The sequence below is a fragment of the Mytilus trossulus genome, chromosome 14 (assembly GCF_036588685.1).
Source record: "Mytilus trossulus isolate FHL-02 chromosome 14, PNRI_Mtr1.1.1.hap1, whole genome shotgun sequence".
NCBI classification, from domain to species: domain Eukaryota; kingdom Metazoa; phylum Mollusca; class Bivalvia; order Mytilida; family Mytilidae; genus Mytilus; species Mytilus trossulus.
Genome location: NC_086386.1, coordinates 11,067,137 through 11,089,925, shown reverse-complemented (window position 1 = coordinate 11,089,925; position 22,789 = coordinate 11,067,137). Strand labels below are relative to the sequence as shown.

Genomic DNA, 22,789 nt, shown 5'->3' with positions numbered 1-22,789 from the left:
GAAATAATAAGAGTACTTCATATATTATGCAAATTTTGGAAGTATGGATACTTAGAATACGGCTTAAATTAAATAAACATTATATTTTAGTGTCCACATACATACATGTATACTTCATTCTATAGTGGTTTCGTGCTGTGTTCCTCAAATGAAAAGATTTTCATCTGAAAAAGTTTTAATTTCTTTTCGCCTTTGTGGAAAAAGACAACATAGATTATATTTTTCCGGAGACAATTGAAGTGTATTTGATGATAATCGACAAAATATATAAATGTTTTCTTTGCTGATTGATATATATGATTTTTGTATTTCGTCTACTTTTCATCGTGTGAGATATTTGATAATTTTATTTCAATTTCATTTTAGTTATTCAGATTAATTCATAATAATTAATTTTGACATCGTGTATATTTAAAAGGAACTTCGGACATCTAAAATTTCAGCAAATACTACTGGACGTATTATTTCGAGGATTTATCTCAATTTATTTATTTGGTATATATTTTACACAGTTTATCGATGATAAATAGTGAATAGAAATTACGTGCTAATCAGTGATATTAATTAAGTCTAATTAATCTAGATGAAGTGCGTTTCTACATGTATCAATAAACGAACATCTGGATTTCGTGTCAGAGTGATGACCTCCATCTGTTTAAAGAGAGAGAAATTCCCTTTCTCGTTGGGATTAACTTTCCGTCTTTCAGCTCCCATTCTCGCACATCAATTCTGATTTGGTCTTTCCATTCTTTGGCCTGTACAAATCTGTATTTATTTAACTCTATGTTACAACGTGCGTTCTCCATCTCGGTCAATTGACGAATGATGCAGTGGTGAAGAAAAACTATCAATTTATATTCTCATTTCATAGTGACCAAATTCCCTCCATGTCCTTATTTGCTCACTTCGATCTGTGAAAACCTATACTTCCACACGACGACGACGAAGTCATTGTCGATCTGAATCCAAATTTGATTATATGACCAGGCAAATGTTGTTCGAGGAGGTAACACTAACTTTTCAGCCTCACCCGATGAACTTATTTGGATACAACGTGTGAATGTATAGATTTTTCACAGATCGTTATGATCAAATAAGTTTATGTGTAATCGAAACGAAAGGTCATGACTTCTGTTGATTGACAGGGAGGGAGGGGCATGACCATATTTATCCGTGCCAGCGTGCCTACCTTTTTTCATAGGCCTAAAACTGAACACTCTCTACTACTCACAGTGCACGACAAAAAGGAGAGTTCACTTTGTCTTCAACCGAGGCTTCTATTTCGCATATTTCATTCTAAATGAAGACGACAGTAGTTTATCAATGATTCAATCTAGTAAATCGACAAAGGGGAGGCAAATAAAGATAGCAAACACAATAATAGAGAATTGCGTTAGCTACGAAAAGGTGCAGTACCGGTTGCGGCAAGAAGTAGGCGTCTCCTGTTATACATGAAGCGATCACCAGGCAATTATTCACTCAGTATTAGTGTTACATCGGCATTAGGATAAAATACAACGTCTAAACAGCTGGTATATAAAGATCTATGACCTGGTAAACATGCCACTATTGACTTGAGGCACCGACAAATCGTATTCGTCTCTTGAGTGATGGTGACCATAAAACGTATCTTGTCATCAAATTATGATCTTCGCACATTTTACAAGAATATTTGAAAATCATATAACTTTATATCCACATCATACAGGTATATTTGCACATCGAATAGGAATATCTGTGCATCATATCAGGATATTTGCATAGAATATAATGTAAACTGGACACCATATGCAGGAGTTTGAACACTATATATTGGAACCAATCAAATGCTTAAATATAATGAGGAATTGTTCATGCCAAAAGAAAAGACAAAAACAACGTCAACAAAATATCAACACAAAACAAAAAATGAAAAAGAGAAACAAAAAGGAACTAAATGGACGAAATATTGAACTATAGTAAAACAGATTTTTTTCAAAATAATATGAGCATGTTGGCTGCTAGAATATAAAAAAAACGAGGTGATTCATACATTGCGGATACACCCGTATACAGCTGAGGACGCTGTTTGATGTCATCTCGATATCTTGTGGTTATTTTTGTCGTTGCTGCCTTATAGACATATAACTCGCATCTCGTTTTATTCATGTTAAAATATAAAGAAATAACAACGATTTACTCGAAAAACTCTTTGATTTAAAACAGTGCCACGATAAAGACATAGAAAATAACAAGAAATAACTACTTCACTATATCAACAAATAGAGCTAAGATAAAAACATGAATTTGGAAATTAGTATGGCGTTCATTATCACTGAACTAGTGTATATTTGTTTGGGGGCCAGCTGAAGGACGCCTCCGGGTGCGGGAATTTCTCGCTACATTGAAGACCTGTTGGTGACCTTCTGCTGTTGTGTTTTTTTATTTTGGTCGGGTTGTTGTCTCTTTGACACATTCCCCATTTCCATTCTCAATTTTATGAATGAATAACAAGAAATAAATAACACAAAGTTACATGAAAGCGATATAAAAAGAAATAACGAAAATAACTAGGTTTTAATCTTCCAAGGATAAAAATATTACAGTCATTTCTTATAATTTAATTCTATATTCCATTTTAAACCGTAGAAAACCATGAAAAAACGTTGATGACGTCACGGTCACATGACTAAATTATGTATATGGGCTCATAACAAAATAACGTCAGCCAATCAGAAGACGTGTTGCATCCAAAATTGAATTATAATGAAATAACAAGAAATAACTACTATTAGTAAAGTCTTCAACAAACATCAATATATATAAAGACATAAATGAAATTGCTTGCAAATAATAATTAGTAGAATATATTAATAGTGAAACGACGGAAAAATAAATGAAATTACAAGAGATTACTTGTCTTTCAAAAAACAGTTCCAAGTTAAAAACATAAAAAAATTACAAGAAGTTACTTGTTTTAAAATCTTTCAACAAACAGTATAGAAATAAGGATTGTGCAAATGAGACAGTTATCCAACAAAATTCCAATGTAGTGGATGTTATCACTTATAGAAAACCGTACGGCCTCCACATTGAGACAATCCTATACTGTATAGTTCAAAAAATATTTAAATATACTTTTTGGAGTATATCTCTATCATTTAAATAAGTTTTGGATTTTTAAGTATGTTGACCCAGAGGCAACCTTTCATGTCAAAACGCGCATCTAGTGCGAAATATTTTAGTACCGTTAATGTTATTTATAGCATTTACAGTTCAAGTTGAAATTGTATCAATGCATTTTATTAATTATAAAAAAAAAAGAAGTTGTGGTATGATTGCCAATGAGTCAACTCTCAACAAAAGACTAAACACGGCACAGAAATTAACAACTATAGGTCACCGAACGGCCTTCAATACTCCACATATTAAAGGCAGACTAGTTATTCCTTTTTAGAACTATTCGCACATATTTTTTCAATGTGCGACCTTTTCTACTTATTTTTATTCCTAATCATTCATTGACTGAATACATGGGACGATCTTCTTTACATTTGCTTACACTATAGAAATTATTTCATAGGTTTAATTGACTGCACCTTGATTTTACAATTAGGCTATTTATCGCCTTTTTCCATTGGATAGTGCTACTTGAAAGGCACATTTAGAACAATTATGGTTATTTGATTTTACGTATGTAAGAGAACAAAAAACATAATTTAATTAAGAATTGAATGCTTTTTTTTTGTAAATTTATTGGGGTGTAAAAGCGTTGACCGAAGTACATTTTGTATGAAGCGCGGAAGCGTTTCATTCTAAAAATGTACGCACGGTCAACGCTTTTACAACCCTATAAAGTTACAAAAAGAAGCATTCAATACTTATAATTACATTTTTTAGCTAGGATTATAAAAACACGATTTTCATGAAGTTTAATTTTTAAATTCACCTGTGCACTTTATTGTGGGACCTCGTGTGATCATGAATGAAATGTTATTGTCTCATGCAATTGTTTACGAAATAAGATGTGATGTGCAATTAGCCAATCAGAATAACGTATTATAATGAAATCTAATCTAATGTAATTATTTGTTGTTGATAAAGATTGTATTGTTTATATTAAAATCAGCAAATTTTAAAAGTGTTAAAATTCAATTCTTGCAAAAAAGAAGAAATTATAGAGAAAGGGTTAAACTGGAATATCTGTCATGAGTTTATACACCATATATCTGTTTTGTGTTACACGATAAGATGTCTTCTTAATTCTCAAAACAAGCCGTTTTCTCTTCGCAATGGCAGATATAAAAGCTGTTGTCTCTTTACAATGGCATATATAAATGCCGTTTTCTTTTTACAATGGCAGATATAATTGGTACTACTTCCGTGTGTTCATCCTAAATACTATATCGTCATGTTTATAGTGTATTTGTACGACTTTGGCCAAAGTGGAACTATAGAAAAACAGTACATTAGGGCACTTTTTATAAAGTTGCACGGACACTTTTATTGAAAAGAGTTCATGACATTATGTTTATATAGTTGGTCTACGAATTTACTGAATATAAGAACAATTGCAACTACCAATACATTTTTAGTAAATGGTGGGTTGAACCTGGTTTTATGGCTAGACAAACACATCCAACTTATATTTCAATGTTTACAAATATTGCTAAAATGACAAGTATGCGTAACAGAAATGGTGTCTTCCTCCTATTCCCACTTTTTAAAAATACCATTCCTTCTATTCCCACTTGCAAATAACAATAGATGTTTTGATAAATATATTTGTTTTCATAGCAATCAAGGTTAATTAAAATTTCACCTAAGATTTACTTGTATTTTTTTTTAAAGCATAACATATTTGGTACACTTTTTAGGTATAATGCCTTGTTTATTTGTAATATGTTTCTTTTTTCATCAAAGAAATACATAAAACTAGAGAAAAATTATGATAAATAGATTGGAGTTAGATTTTTTCTAAAATTTTTGAATTTGTACTTAAAAATAAAGAAAAATTATGATGAATAGATTGGAGTTAGACGTTTTCTAAAAATTTTGAATTTGTACTTTAAAATAAAGAAAAGTTATGATAAATAGATTGGAGTTAGATGTATTTTAAAATTTTTGAATTTGTACTTAAAAATAAAGAAAAATTATGATAAATACATTGGAGTTAGATTTTATTTTTAAATATTTGAATTTGTAACCTTAAAAACATGTCTGCTGTACAAATAATTCATTATATAAATAATATTATAATAATAAAAGAAAGTATAATCTTAAGATGTGGAATAATAATATACTCTAAAAATATAATTACTTGGACCGATAATGAAAGTTATAAAATAATGGGTGAAACTGCTAACTTTTATATAATTTTTTTCTATTTATCTGAAGAAAAAACAGAATTCATACATATATATGCAAAAATAACTTATTACTTGTTCTAAAATTAAAAAAAACACTGTTCAATTAATAGTTGACTAAAAATTGTTTGTACAGTATAATCCTTTGTTTGCACAAGTTTTCCTCCTATTCCCACATGAAATTTTACCTTTTCTTACCAAATTTATAAAAAGTGGGAATAAAGGGAATGAACCACAGAAATACAGCACAAACAAACGCAAGAACACTAAGGCATATGAAACATCATTATGATACATAGATAATTGGCTGTCTAAAACCATTTGGTACGGAGTATTTGAATAACGAACTTTGTTTATGAAAAAAAATGATGGGCAGCATTATAGAACATTCGTTGTATCATGAGATTTAAAGAACTTCCGAAAAAAAGCTACTCCTTATTTGTTTGGGCGAAACATAAACAAAACAATAATGAAGTTACATTTAATTGAGTAAAACAAGGATGAATATTAAAATCCTATTGTTCAGAGAACAAATGAAAATATTCCCGCTTCATATTTTGATAATTAAGGTTTACTTGAACTTAGCGATTGTAAAAGTGTTAGCATCTAAAATTAGAAGAACAATCTTAACTGAATTTTTCGGAAAAAAAGATTAAACTGATAATTCAATCATGAATTAAAACACAATATCCCTTCTTCCATTCAAAACATGAAATTTCTTTTAAACTTCCTCTTAAAAGGGTCTTTGTCTCTTTACAATGGCAGGCTACTTAATTCTACTTAGGTTTGTCAGTCCGGAATACTATCCCTTTATGTTTGTAGTTTGTAGTACATTTTTATGATGACTGAAATAGACAACATGAGATGAAACAAGAAAGTATTTAACAAAAGATTAAATTCAGTTTTTACTTGCAGTTTTTGTTCTTAATATGACATACATTGTTTGCATTATTGATGCTTTTTTAATCTAAGTTTTACTGACTTTGTGCATTATGACAAATGGGTTGTAAAATACGCGTTTCTCTTGGTTAAAGTTACATCTGTGTTTAACTGCATCACAAAATATGTAATTATGTGAAGGAATAAATAATAGTGTGAATCAAAGTATGAAAACATAGAAATAATTTAAAAAAGGAATGCTAGAAAAAGATTTACAGGTTGATTTATGTGTTTTTTTTCAGTTATTATATTTTGTTAATTTGTATACTAGCATTTGTAAGTGACAAATACTGGTATGCGCCATATAAGATAAAAACCCGACAAAGAACTTAAGGATGTACTTAGGTTGAAATTTATAAATCAAGAATTTAGAATTGATACCATAAGCTGGTAGAGCATCAACTAAGGATAAAAATAAGCTAAAAAATATTGATAGGTCATGGACCGCCTTTTCGAGATATTTGGGATTAGGAAAACAGGGTGTATGCGAGCTTTTTTAATTTCCATTTTTAGCTCACCTGGCCCGAAAGTGAGCTTTTCCCCATCACTTTTCGTCCGTCGTCGTCATTCGTCGTCGTCAGTCGTCCGTCATCGTTAGCTTTCATCTTCTTCTCTGAAACTACTGGGCCAAATTATACCAAACTTGGCCACAATCATCATTGGGGTATCTAACTTGAAAAAGTGTGTCCGGTGACCCGTCCAACCAACCCAGATAGCCGCAATGGTTAAACATAGAACATAGGGGTAAAATGCAGTTTTTGACTAATAACTCAAAAACCAGCATTAAGGGCATATCTGACTGGAGTAAAGTTGTTCAACAGGTCAAGATTTATCTGCCCTGAAATTTTCAGATGAATCGGAAAACCCGTTTTGGGGTTGCTGCCCCTAAATTGGTAATTTTAAGAAAATGTTACTGCTTTTTGTTATTATCTTGAATATTATTATAGATATAGATAGACTGTACACAGCAATAATGTTCAGCAAAGATCTACAAATAAGTTAACATGACCGAAATGGTCAGTTGACCCTTTAGAAGTTATTGCCCTTTATAGTCAATTTTTAACCATTTTTCGTCAATCTTAGTTATCTTTCACAAAAATCTTCTCCTCTGAAACTACTGGGACAAATCATTCCTTACTTGGCCACAAATATCATTGGGGTATCTTGTTTAAAAAATGTGAGGCGTGACCCTGCCAACCAACCAAGATGGCCGCCATTTCTAAAAATAGGGGTAAAATGTAGATTTTGGCTTATAACTCTGAAACCAAAGCATTTAGAGCAAACATGAAAGGGGTTAAATTGTTTATCTAGTCAATATTTATCTGCTCTGAAATTTTGAGATGAACTGGACGATTAGTTGTTGGTTTGATGTCCCACAATTAGTAATTTTTAAAGAAATTTTGCGGTTTTTGGTTATTATCTTGGATATAAGTACAGATAGAGATAAACTGTCAACAGCAATAATGTTCAGCAAAGTCATTTCTACAAAAAAGTCAACATGACCTAAATGGTCAGTTGACACCCTCAAAGAGTTTACAATTTTCATTAATTTTGTAAATTTTTACAAAATATTTTCCTCTTTGTAACTAAAGAGCCAAGTTTATTATAGACAGAGAAAATTGTAAGTAGCAAATATGTTCAGTAAAGCAAGATTTACAAACACATCACCATGATCATCAAAACACAATATTGTCATGACTCCATCTATGTCCTTTTTTAAATACATGTATGCACATATACCAAGGATAGCGACACAGGCTCTTCAGAGCCTCTAGTTGATTTTTATAATAGTTATACACATATACACAAGTATAGATACAAATTGATTTTAAACATTATTATTCATTGAGATATGAAAGGGATTGAGCAACAGGCACAGCCTATAAAAGCTCTCTCCATAATACATGTAAACATTATAAATTATCAACGAAATAGATTTGAACAGTATCTGATGAGTTCGTCTGCTTTGTAGACAATATATTTGTTGAGTTTGGAGGATTTATATTTGAACAGACAGTTGATATTCCAATGGGTACTAATTGTGAACCTCTACTGGCTGATTTGTCTATGTACTAGTGTGAAGCAGAAGTTATTCAGAACCTTCTTAAAGACAAAAAGAAAAAAGCACCTAGCGAAATTCTTTAATCTTACTTTCTGATATATTGATGATGTCCTATCACTGAATAACCCACATTTCAGCCAATACTTACATCTCATATATACCAGTGATTTCGAAATTAAGGATACTACTGATTCTAGATGGACTGCTTCATACATTGATCGTTTCCTCAATATTGACACTGATGGACGACTTCACACGAAAATCTATGATAGACGGGATTATCTTAGCTGTATTGATAGGCCAATAAATCATTTTTTTTAACAAAAGAATGCACGTGAAATACTACAATTCTTAAAACAGACATAAGGAATGCATTTTTTAACATGCATTAAAAAAGAATATGAGCATTGATAAATGAATAAATAAAATCAACAAGTTATTGTTATAAATAGAAGGACAATCAATATATAACCTTGTTCTTGTTCAGATCTTAACGTTATCTTAGTACTATAAACGTGACAGACATTCATGTATATTATGATTATCGCTTCCGTGGTTTGAATTCCGCTAAGATGACGACTTTTGTAAGCTGTTTAGCCTTGTTGATTTTTACTCTAGGTAAGTACGAGGTAGGGATATAGAATTCCAAAAGTGACGAGTATCTTATGCTGTTTTAGACTCTGGGTAAGGAACAGGTAGGAGTACACACAGTATAGACTTCCAGTAAGACGGTGAATTACGTATGCCTTTAGCCTTAGTTGTTATTACACTGGAAAATGAACATGTAGAAATATAGACTTCCGATAAGAGACAATTTATGTATGATGTTAAGGCTTAATTTTTTTACTCTTGGTAAGGAGGGATGTAAGTTTCGTTGGGAGGACGAATTTTTGGCTTGTTCAGCATAAGTAGTTTTATTCTAGTTGAGGGACATGCATGAAAATAGACTTTTGATAAAGTGCCGACTCGTGTGTGCTGTTTGGCCTTGATGAACCTTACTCAAGATGAAAACAGGAAGGCATATAGACTTACGGTAATATGAAGACTTAAGAATGCTCTATAGCCTAAAATGAATATTTTCAATGTGTGTATCAGGTTGAAATATAGATACGGTAAGATGACGAGTTGTGTATGTTGTTCAGTCTGAATAAACCTTTCTGAATGTGAGAAACAGATAGAAATATAGACTTTCGGTTAGATGACGACATATGTATAGCCTAGCCTAGGTGATTTTTATTCTTGGTAAGTAACGGTCAGAGAGGGTAAGATGACGACATGGGTACGACTTTCGGTAAGATGACGACATGGGTACGACTTTCGGTAAGATGACGACTATTGTTACATTAATGAACCATCGCAAGAACTATGTGCCGGTGCCCTGTTGTTAAACACTATTACTGTTTTGGTCCAACACGCTTTCATTTTTAAGAGCTTGTTAAACTTTTCCAAAATTGATCCTGATCCTTCAACGTTGACATTATCCTATGTTAGATGATTATGTATTTTAAGTATATACTGACTGTCCCACTTTAATATATATACAATGCTGCGACATTGAATACAAATAACAAACATGTTTTTGTATCAACTCTTTATATAAAAAAGAGGACATTTGGAAAGATTGTCAAAGAGACAACTATCCACCAAAGTTAAAATGAAGTGGTAGTAAAAATTATAGGTCACCATATATTCCTACCTATAAAAAGAAGGTGTGAAACTTACCGCATAGTCAGCTATAAAAGGCACTGATTTGACAATGTAAAACAATTCAAATGAGAAAACTAACGGCCCTATTAATGTAAATAAAATTAACGAACAACACATATGTAACACATAAACAAACGACAACCACTGAATTACAGGCTCCTGCATGACTTGGGACAGGCACATACATAAATAATGGGGCGGGATTAAATATGTTAACAGGATCCCAACATTCCCCCTAAGCCTGACAGTGGTACAACAGTACAATATAAGAATGAATTATAAAAATTAATTGAAAAAGGCTTAACTCATTAATGGACAAAAATACAAGTGGACGTGGCCGGGTACTTATACCTCCAAAAAACAAAACGACACAAGTAACAGATCTGCGAGTACTCGCAGTTATCGGACAGCTAGTTTAAAGCCACTAACAACTAATAAATATAATATACTTGAATACTTCATTTCAACTGGTGTTACCTACATTCCTAATTACTGTATGAGCTTGTACATTGTTCCATGTTCTTTTATCTGATAGATGAGTAACCAAAATTTAAATTTTATAAAAAAGTAGGAAATTTTCACTAATATAGAACAATAATTTACGTGTATATTTGTTTAGGAGTGACAGCACATGGTCCTCGTCCTGCAAGACAAAATGCCCGGAATAGTTCAAATCGTGGCTCTAGGATAATTGGTGGATCGACATCACAGGCACATCAGTGGCCTTTTATTGCCTCCATTCAGTACCATGACGGTTATCATTTCTGTGGTGGTGTACTGATAGGACAAAAATGGGTTTTGACTGCTGCCCATTGCACAGAAGGAGCAAAGTAAATAAATAAGCAGCTAGGTTTATATGGTTCAGAATATGTGCATCTTTATTGTACAGATTTCTTCGATTCAAACACCATATAAATACACGACATATAACATTGCTCCTTTTTCGCATGGTTTCTTTTTCCTCGGCAAATACCTCCCACGTCTAAATGAACAATAAACATAACAGCAACTGTATATATACCAATGTGACCAACTTCAATTCGACGTAATTGCGAGAACCTTCGATACTTATATATCTAAATGTCAAATATTATATAGCACCATTTAACCCCACCCGTAGAACCACCAAAACTTTCCTCGTGCCTTATGCTCCTAACGTTAAACTTTATAAAGAGTACATACTGTTGCAGAACCAGTGTAAGAACTAGTTATACTAGTTCTAAACTATAAATAATTACTACAAATAGCAAACAGGAAAAAAACAATTTCAAACGAAATAAAATATATTTAAAGTATTTAAGCATTTATTGATTATCCAATTATCTGATATTTTTCAAAGATATATGTGACAATTACTGATGATTTTTTTTTACCCAAACTGCGTATGTTTATGTTAAAAGTGGTGTTCATCATACGTCATGTGTGATTTTCTACATAGAATTTATCTTTGATAAGAATTTTACTATTAATTAGAAGTTCACAGGTTGTAAATACGTAACTACCAAATTTCTTCATACACCAAATTCAGATCTGGTGATTTCCGTGTAGTACTAGGGGATCATGTGATTGGCGTGGATGATAACACAGAGCAAACCATTAATGTATCAGTCATACATAATGTAAGTACACACTATATATCAGTAATGTACACTGAATAGTTTATCAATGTATCAGTCATACATAATGTTAGTACACATAATATATCAGTTATGTACACTGAATAGTTTATCAATGTATCAGTTATACATAATGTTAGTACACATAATATATCAGTTATGTACACTGAATAGTTAATCAATGTATCAGTGATACATTATGTTAGTACACATAATATATCAGTTATGTACACTGAATAGTTAATCAATGTATCAGTGATACATTATGTTAGTACACATAATATATCAGTTATGTACACTGAATAGTTTATCAATGTATCAGTCATACATAATGTTAGTACACATAATATATCAGTTATGTACACTGAATAGTTTATCAATGTATCAGTTATACATAATGTTAGTACACATAATATATCAGTTATGTACACTGAATAGTTTATCAATGTATCAGTCATACATAATGTTAGTACACATAATATATCAGTTATGTACACTGAATAGTTAATCAATGTATCAGTGATACATTATGTTAGTACACATAATATATCAGTTATGTACACTGAATAGTTTATCAATGTATCAGTCATACATAATGTTAGTACACATAATATATCAGTTATGTACACTGAATAGTTTATCAATGTATCAGTCATACATAATGTTAGTACACATAATATATCAGTTATGTACACTGAATAGTTTATCAATGTATCAGTTATACATAATGTTAGTACACATAATATATCAGTTATGTACACTGAATAGTTAATCAATGTATCAGTGATACATTATGTTAGTACACATAATATATCAGTTATGTACACTGAATAGTTAATCAATGTATCAGTGATACATTATGTTAGTACACATAATATATCAGTTATGTACACTGAATAGTTTATCAATGTATCAGTCATACATAATGTTAGTACACATAATATATCAGTTATGTACACTGAATAGTTTATCAATGTATCAGTTATACATAATGTTAGTACACATAATATATCAGTTATGTACACTGAATAGTTTATCAATGTATCAGTCATACATAATGTTAGTACACATAATATATCAGTTATGTACACTGAATAGTTAATCAATGTATCAGTGATACATTATGTTAGTACACATAATATATCAGTTATGTACACTGAATAGTTTATCAATGTATCAGTTATACATAATGTTAGTACACATAATATATCAGTTATGAGCACTGAATAGTTTATCAATGTATCAGTCATACATAATGTTAGTACACATAATATATCAGTTATGAGCACTGAATAGTTTATCAATGTATTAGTCATACATAATGTTAGTACACATAATATATCAGTTATGAGCACTGAATAGTTCATCAATATATCAACAAGACAAAATAAACAAGGCAACATACATCTAATAACGTTTCTGTAATATATACTGCCACAACAATTTATAGAATACCAAATAAAAAAAGAATGGTGTTTTGAAACATCCAAAAGACAGGTGTAACTGAGGAAAAGTGTTCTGCAATGAAATGCAGGGTTAATTTCATACATTTCTAGAGTCTTATTGATTTTTCTTTGACACTTTTTAACAAACATAAAACAAAATGTTACATACTATGGTTTACCGGATTAAGAACGAAAATAGTAGCATTGATATTGCTTGTCAACATACAAGTGCCGAATACTGGTGTGTTGGATTCTCCGCCACGAAACATCAAATTCCATTGTTCCAGTCATTCCAAGATTGTCATATGTTGCATATAAGACGCGCGCTATTAGTCTTCACGAGTTTAACGGGAATGAAATCTTTTATAAGGCCAAATCTAATTCATATGACTGTATCCAAAGAGTGAATGCATTAGTAATTCTTAGTATCAGTTTTACTTTACTCACAATTAAAACTCAGACCATACAATAAAAGTATCAATACTATATAATACTACATAGTTATTCATAATTGCGCTGAAATATAATATATGAAAACGTAAAATTAGGTAATCAACTAACTATATCGAGTATGTTTATGTTTTGGAGTTTGACGTCGATTAATTAAACTAGTACACATGTTTAGCCCCGCCTTTGAGTGCTGTGTTGAAGACCAATTGATTGTTTTCTGCTCTTTGGTCGGGTTGTCGTCTCTTTGACATATTCCCAATTGCAATTCTTCATTTATATCTACAGAATCCATTCTATAACTTACAAGCACCGGAGCATCTGTTCTACCTACCTTACGACCTAACATTAATAGAGCTAGCACAACCTGCTGTACTGAACGGATATGTACGTACGATTAATCTTCCAAACTCATGTGTAGGGTTTGATGGACAGATATGTAAGATCATCGGATGGGGAAGGACAACAAGTAAATATATTGTTCATTATTTATATATCTATAATGGTTTGCATATTTACAGCGGTAACAACACAGTATACTTAAGCTTTTTTGACGCTATATTCTCAATGGCATATGCATACACAAAGTAAACAATTGCGTATCCTGATGGTTAATGATATAAGTTGAAGCTGTTTATAATACAAAATTGTGAATTGTTAACGTTTCCATGATTTTCCCTGATAACTTTCACCTCTCCTTTCATTAACTTAAGTTAAACAAACATAATAAGAAATAAATCCCGAATTTTACTTGATGAATAGTTCCTAACAAATTAATTAAATGAAAAGGAGCTACCTAGATTCTTGTGTTTCTGGAATTTTATGTCGTTTTTTAATTTATTAGATGTATTATGCCAACTAACGAGATAAAGGACCTAGCCCTATTTAACCACTTTGAAAAGGTTGTTCTCTTATATAAACAACTATGTACATATGTACACCAATATCCGAGTTAAAGGAGTATTGAGTGATCACAAAAATGTTCAACCCAGCCACGATGTGTAAAAAAACTGTTATGCATCTCCTCATCATTATACGCATTTTAAAATAAGTTGTAAATGCTTTTGTTATACACATTTTGTGGCAGGAGCAAAGCAGACTATCACGTTACAGGAAGGAGATGTTAGTGTAATACCAATAGATGTGTGTAGAAACACGTGGGGTAGTTATGTATATTATGGAAATCTTTGCGTGTTTTCATGGGGAACAACTGCATGTCAAGTAAGTTGACCAATCAACATTGTGTTCTAAAATTAGTCAATAAAAAAACAAAAACGTAACAAAAAAAATACAAAAAACATATAGACAAATCACATGAGCCCAAAAAAAAAAGAACCTAGACAGGAATACAGATATTTTACAATGGTACAATAACAGGATGAAGAAAAGAATACAAACATTTACCATAACAAAATGACGAGAATTCGAAAAACTGAGTCACGTCATATGTATTAGAGAAACACAAAAAGGCTTATAGAAAAAGCGCATTAGCAATAAATGAAAGACATAATGCAAAAATTAGCCTAGAACAATAACACAATGATGGGATGAAGTACAGAGTCACTTCAAATGGATATCACCAAAAACAGTAAACGTTATATTCATAAAGGCAAATAAAAGAATACAATAAGACGTTATTAAGATGATACACAACCTCAGTACCCAGAATCTATTCTTCAAGACCATCGTATATTTTTTTGTGAATTTGATACGGAATATGTATCGACAAGATCTTGGAACCTTCCGGTCAACTTTATATAGAAAAAAGACGAGACATTTGTTGACATAACAATCAATTATCTACGCAGACAATATGGATGTTTCACAAAGCATGAGTAGTAGCTGCAAGTTCTTGAATACAGAATAAAATGTAAAATGTATATCCCATATGCAGGTGAAGTTGGTATATTGCTACCAAGGTTGGAGAAATGAATTCAATATTAAAATTGTCTCGTTGGTCATAGATTCTCGACTGAGATGAATGTGAATGTCAAGTTTGAGGTATAAGTCTAAAGATGAGGCTGAGGAAGCCTTGTCTGTTGTTTCTTTAAATTCTTGTTACTGGCATGGGAATATATTAATGGAACCCAGAACAAAGTTTGGATTGTTAATGGAAACAACCATCATCAATATATGTGAATGTGAAATAAAATGACCTGGCTTCTTAAACCTTAAACCCCGCGTCATGTCAAAATAAGAAGAGGGCGGTAAGGAGAGGCGCACAGTTCGCTCCCATAGGAATACCGACAATTTGTTGAAAAGGTCTACCTCCAAATTAAAAAAAATATGTTGTCAACATATACCCAAGCATACTGATCACTTATTCCTATGTGTAGCATGTTTTATCTTTATGTTCACTATTGACGAAATATGCCGTATGGTATCCCAAAGTAATAAACGAATAGCGTATTTTACCATTTTTATGTAGAAAACCACTGTGGATTGTTTCTTTTAGACGATTTTTCAACTTACATGAGGAAAGGTGTTATATAGGGTTAAAAAATCTAAAGTGTTAATAGACCTAGCCTTGAAGGCATAACACTTTGCTCAGTGCTCGGAGCACAAAAATCATGCTCGAAACATGAATTCCAGCAATTTGGTTGGTTGATTTTCGAGTCCGAGTACAAAAATTATGCTCGAAAGTTTTATGACCGTGAGGACTAATTTCAGAAGTTCTTTAGAGTTGTTAAGAATCTATGCGATATATGGTAAATGCTACTACGCGAATTCACATTTTAAAGGTATTTCTAAAGACCCCTTTTCACTGCGGTCAGAATTTTTGTAAATCTAATGTACAATTCTGTAGTCAAACATGCATATGTACCGTCAATGAACCGTCGTTAGTACGGAATTGTGTGAAGCTAAGGTATCAAATGCAAATGAGGTTAGACTTTCGATTTGTTGTTCAACGCAATGTTCCTATGATATGTTTTTGTATGTGGCATAACCTGAGTGCTCATGTATACGAACTTTACGCCTTGGTTAAAGGTATAACACGTTTGGTGATCAAACTGTATTTATAAACAACAAAAAATATGATTAAAGCGTTTTAAGTATATATGCATTGATCATATTAAGATACATAATGTAGAGTATATCAGTCAATCAGAACGCTAGAGTAATTTCCTTTTAGGGAGACAGTGGTGGTCCTTTGGCATGTCTCGGGACAGATGGTTACACGTTAGCCGGGATATCTTCATGGGGAGATGTAGACTGTGGTGATTATCCCTCCCTCCATTTACACTCAGGTGGCAGAACATTTGGGATGGATCAACGATATCATGAACTACCACGGTTCCTTATAATAAAGAGATAAGGAAGAAGAACATCAAAAGATGAAAGAAACAGACATACATTTATATAAAACAAAGAACATTACAATATATTTCAAGAAAATAAAATATGTTACATCATCGTGATTTTATGTGGAATTATGCCTTTAGAATAAGCTCAAGATATGTTATCTTTTGGTGGCATTTTATTTTAAAAGAAAATCTAGACCCAGTCATGAAGCGTGTACCTATTTCAATTTATTTGTTTCGCTAATATGTGTTGATGACTAAAACATAAATCCCCCGAGCTTCAAGAGAGCAATGAGGGTAAATGACTGAATTTCAAACAACAATATTATTCTGGTCACTTTCTTTGATAGCTGATCGATACGATGTATCTGTCATAACTAGCTAACAACACGTTTTTAGGTCTAAGATATTTAATATCAGGTGAATAGTCATTTGATTAGAAATTAAACCCTTATGTCCTATTCCTGGTAGTTAAATTTTGATTAAGTGGTGAAGAATTCATATAAGACGATGCCCAACTTGTCAACGAACCTAGCCCCGCTCCTGTATGACTTCATACTGTTGGCTGAGGATTTGTTTTACCTTGATAGATTTAAGTGATTTGAACATTGGTAAACTACTGCATTTTATAATGTCTGAGATTATTTTTTAAAATTATGTTGATGGTCTTATATTTGGCATAACAATTGTTGGTATTTTGACAGATATTTTACAAAGTTTTGTTAAAAGATTCTGGAGATTAAGTGACGATATATTGCATGTGTAATTACATTTTAAAAGTTATCTTTAAATAATTTGATTTTACGTCTTCTGATTGGCTTACGTCGTTTTATTTATCAGCTCATAGACATTATTTTGTCATAGACCGTGACGTCATCAACGTTTTTTCATGATTTAAATGGAATAAGAATTAAATTACAAGAAATGAATATAATGTTCGGCCTCTTTAAAATAACATTACAAATGTGGTGCACACTTTAAATACCCCCCCCCCCCCTTACGAGGTTATTCAGTGTGCACCATATTTGTTATGTTCTTTCTTCACAGTTATAATAATATATATACATGTACTTAAAAGGTTTTTAAAAATGCATTTTTACTGGATTATCTCCCTTTGTACCTTCGAAAATTAAACATTTTATCCATATTTTCTCAGGTACTCATGACCAAATGACTGATGTGGTAACCAGCATGCAGGTAAAAAGTTGCAACATGTGTTATATTTTTTTGTCTGTCAGACACAACTTCTGAATGCCAATACTTAATTGTTTTAGATATGTTGAACTTGAAATTAAATTTAATTAGATTTATGAGTACCGGTAACCAGAATTAAACTTGACTATTCAGCAAGCTGCAATGACCTTAATATGATTTCTAGGAGGAAATGCATGGGTTTTACTCTTTAAAGTTATAGGGACAAGTGTACTATAGGAAGTTGGAATTAAAAAATATACCCAAAAAAATTTGTCTTTGGTTACTCCCTCATTTTTTTTTAGCTTAATGCTTTCTATCTTTTGTGATATAAAAATCTGTTAATCCACTTGAAATTTTCCATTTGAATTACCTATATTGCATGTAACAATCTGTATAATTCAAATTTTAAACTTTGAATGCTTGGTTTCATGGAAATATGAGACTTTTCGCATTTTTTTTGCTAAAATACCAAACAATAAAGGGGGCTATCTGAATGATAAATAAATGGGCTGCAGTGTCTTTTTTAGTGTGACGATGATATTTAAGGTAATATTTTAAATCATTTTTTGTATTTGACCCCACCCTTATTTTCTATATCATTATATTTAATGAAATGATGTGATTTATACTTCATACACATGCTATCTGTGCTATAAAAGTATATCAACACTCAGAAGTATTTTAGTCTCTCTTTCTATTTGAGAATTCAATGAAATCTAGGCATTTCAGTAAATGCATCTTCAAATGAACTCGAGAAAACCTAAGAACTTCTCGTTGCCAAGGTTACCATTGGTTTCAAACTTGCATATGAGGTCAATTTGAACATTTAGACAAAGTTTCATCAAAATCAAACAATCGTGCATGGAGCGCAATCTGCATGGTTTTCTCATAGATGTCCAATTAAGTAACATTTGAGCAATGGTATGATTATTGTCACGCAGGGTAGCTTAAACTGTAGATATGCATTTCACGCAGGGGGACTTGATATATCGTAAGTTGAACGTGAATGTTGATGGTTCGAATTTCTGTTTGTATTTATAGTCTCTACGAAAAACCTAAGATTTGCTTGTTCATATGATTAATGGTTAAGGGTACAATGTCAAATCATAAAAGCCAGCACTTTTTTTGTTGAATATGACTCAAATATAGTTTCAGTTTATTTACACATAACACTGTGTTGGATAATTTTAGTGTATGCAAATGTCAATTTGCCAATTGATATTGAATTGTATTTGATTTTATTATGTGATTAAAGATTAATTTGGATAGATGTTTTACATGGTTATCCATCAAATGAAAGAAATTGAGTCAATAGTTTGTTTTCTTAATCGTTTGCCTATTTATTTGTACCTTTTTTTACAAACAAAATTGATTATCAAACTCAGAATCGTATTATTGTATTATTACAGGATTATGTTGGTTTTGTTTTACAAATTCCCCATTTAGGCCAACGCATAACGAAAGTTTTTTTAAACTCTCTATTAAATTTAATTGTCCTACTTTACTTTTCCCATAGCTATAACAATCTCAAGTAGAATATGTAATAATGAACACTGGTTTACTCAGGTACATAAATCCTTTACAAGTAGATTTTCTAAAAAAAAAACCACCTAGACTAATAAAATATATCAAGTACTCAAATATTGATAAAATGCAAGCAAAATTCAAAGAAATATATCTGCGTCACCATTATGATATCTAAAGGTTGTCCTTGAAAGTTCAGTCCATGATATATGATCATATACTTTTGTATTACAGTAGTTTGATATGAGTCACAATTTTTAGAAGAAGATTAATTGATTTTTGTGATAGAGAAGAAATGGATTGAATGTCTAATCTCAGGTAATGGGTCTAAGGAAATACAACAAAAATATATAAGCGTTATTCATCATCAGAAATAATTTTAAATTGGTGATAACAGTTATCAAAAGTACCACTTTGGTGTCAAACTGAAATGCTGCCCCAGTTACGACTTTGATTTTATAATTTCCCGTCGACGATATGAGTTGGTCATATCTGTCCGTATCTTATGATAAATGTGTTGGTCATAGTAGAAAGTAAAATCACAAAAATACTGAACTCATAGAAAAATCAATTTGGAAAGTCCATAATCACATGGCAAAATCAAAACGCATCAAAAACGAATGGACAAGAACTGTCATAATCCTGACTTGGTACAGGCATTTTCAAATGTAGAAAAAGGTGGATTAAACCTGGTTCTATAGCGCTAACCCTCTCACTTTAATAACAGTCTCATCAAATTCCGCTACATTTACATGATGCGTTAAAGTAGTTTATGATGAAGTTGTATTATTATCAACTCCAACAAATTATGTGGTTTCTCTGAAGATATCATTGTTTAAGCATAAGAAAAAAAGTAAGTCAAATCGACTTAACACTTAGTTCACGTACAAGTTCTCTAGGTTAAGATAACTATGTTTGATCGTGTCTAAGCACGGTTTTGACCAAGAATTTACTGTTCGTTATTGAAATGTGACGCTGTGATCAGTTTTAGAAGTCCGCCATGAAGTTGTGATCCAAAAAAAAATGTAAAACTGATAGATATAGGAAGATGTGGTGTGAGTGCCAATGAGACAACTCTCCATCCAAATAACAATTTAAAAAGTAAACCATTATAGGTTAAAGTACGTATATATATAAATCAGAAGATGTCATATTTGTTCCAATGAAACAATTCTTCATTTAAGTAACAATGTATCGAATGGTATTATATGTTAAAGTGCAGTCTTCATCGTGAAGCGCTTGCTCGAACCAATTAGCAAACCATAAAGGTCCCCAAAAAGACTTAACAAACCATATGCACCTTTGTACCACACCAGAAATCGACTATCAAAATTAGTACCGTTCATTTTATTAAGAACAGTATGTGTATGATTATACTAAAAAAGAGTTTTGTAAAAATGTTTCAGGTTAAGTTTTAGTTACATGCTGATTTAAAGAACAGAGATGACAAAAGGCCACAAATATACATTTTTGATCGATTAATTGATAACATTTTATTGAATGTTGTCTATATATATTATGAAACTGAAATATTACAATGTTATTTAAGAATAGTCAATACAAATGTATTCATCAGTGGAATATGTTTCAAACGAACGAAACAATTATGATTCATTTATATAAAAATAGTTTGTTATGGTATCTCATTTATTAGAATACTTGTGGCGGGATTTATCGCGATTTGAGCGATTGTCAATGAGATAAGACAACTACATATCCACAATACCTCAAACAAAAAAAAACATTTTGACAGACGCGTTTAAAGGCAGGCCTTGAATTATGGACTCCTGTCATTCAGACTTGATTCAACCAAACATTAAATGTCAGAGTTTAATAAAATTTAGAAACCTAGACATTATTGATTTTAATTTTGGAGAAAAAAAAATAGAGTAGATGGTGCAACCTTGTGTTTAGATTTTACTAAAGCTTTCAACTCACCTGAAATGTTTTATTATGTTTGAATCTTTCAACAAAAATTGTTTTAAAAAGAATTCATTAATTGAATAAATGGAAAACAAGGATTGAAACCCGAAAACCAGATTAAATGAAAAATTCTTGCTCGCTAAAACTATGTCAAGAGGCAGATGATACTTTTTCAAATATTGCAATACCATGTTAGTGTATTATCACCAGGATTTATATTATATCTTTAAACCAAAAGGTAAAAGGTGTGTACTTGTGCTATAAAAGATAAGTACTTAAATATTGATAACAGGTGATCACAGTTTACTAAATAGAAATGTGTCATAATGGTGGTTATAAACAGATATTTTTAAAAGTAAAATATAATAACAGTGGCAATCTTGTGGTCAGGAATAATGGACAAGTTTCAAAGTTGTTACAAAAGAGATGAAATATGGTAATTTATAAACTCAAAACACCGCTATGAGATAAAGGACAACTTTTTGTAAGTATACTATCCCTCTAAGAAACAATGTTTGAGTGCTGTATGTTTTGAACTTTAAAACAATGGGTATATACAATGCGTATTACAATGTGTGGTTTGTTGTTTGGCAATTAATTGCTTTGTACTGCAATTTTGTCCATTTTAAGATGCATAATGTATTTAAGGTTTTGTCAGTCAAGTCGACAAATTTTGGATAACGTCACATATTTAAAGTAAATTGATATATTTCAGGTTATAGTCTAAATTAACGGCGTAGAACACCTACTGACATTATCATTAAATATGTTTGCTTGTAGTGCATGACTTTTTATAAATTATCCTTACAATAACACGATAGGTGCTTATAGTATATAGCCATCTTGTGTCCATTTTGTGTCCAAGCTTTAAACATTTCCATTATTATATATTGAAGGCTTTAATTGCTGGTTGTAATTTATCATTTTATATACCCGTAACATTTGATAACAATTAGAAGTTACACCCAAGTTTTATTGTTATACTTCATATAGAAATGACTGTATTAAAAACAATTTGCAACTCATCGTTTTAATTTGCACTTGAAAACACCCTCGAAATCGGGGGCATTTAGAGCTTAGTTGACCCGCAAAAAAGTCGTGGACATTTAGAGCTTGGTTAAAAGTATGTAAACTTTTGTAGGAAAACTTTTTGAAAAAAAGATTTTATGTCTGACAAATTTCATGAAAGGTATCAAACGTCTTAGGTACTTGGGGACAGGACAATTTTATTAGATCTTGTCTTTTTTTCCAAAGTCCGTTATTTTTTGTTTTCTGTTTAATTCCA

General features: G+C 31.4%; 1 protein-coding gene across 1 annotated transcript; it reads left to right on the top strand.

The window, feature by feature from the left end:
• Positions 1-8,865: 8,865 nt before the first annotated feature.
• Positions 8,866-16,926, top strand: LOC134696946 (chymotrypsinogen B-like). The gene is made up of 6 exons (XM_063558916.1): positions 8,866-8,964; positions 10,673-10,883; positions 11,582-11,672; positions 13,850-14,030; positions 14,649-14,782; positions 16,695-16,926. Exons 1-6 carry the CDS (start codon positions 8,919-8,921, stop codon positions 16,875-16,877), a joined length of 846 nt encoding a protein of 281 aa, XP_063414986.1. The 5' UTR covers positions 8,866-8,918; the 3' UTR covers positions 16,878-16,926.
• The last annotated feature ends 5,863 nt before the right edge of the window (positions 16,927-22,789 follow it).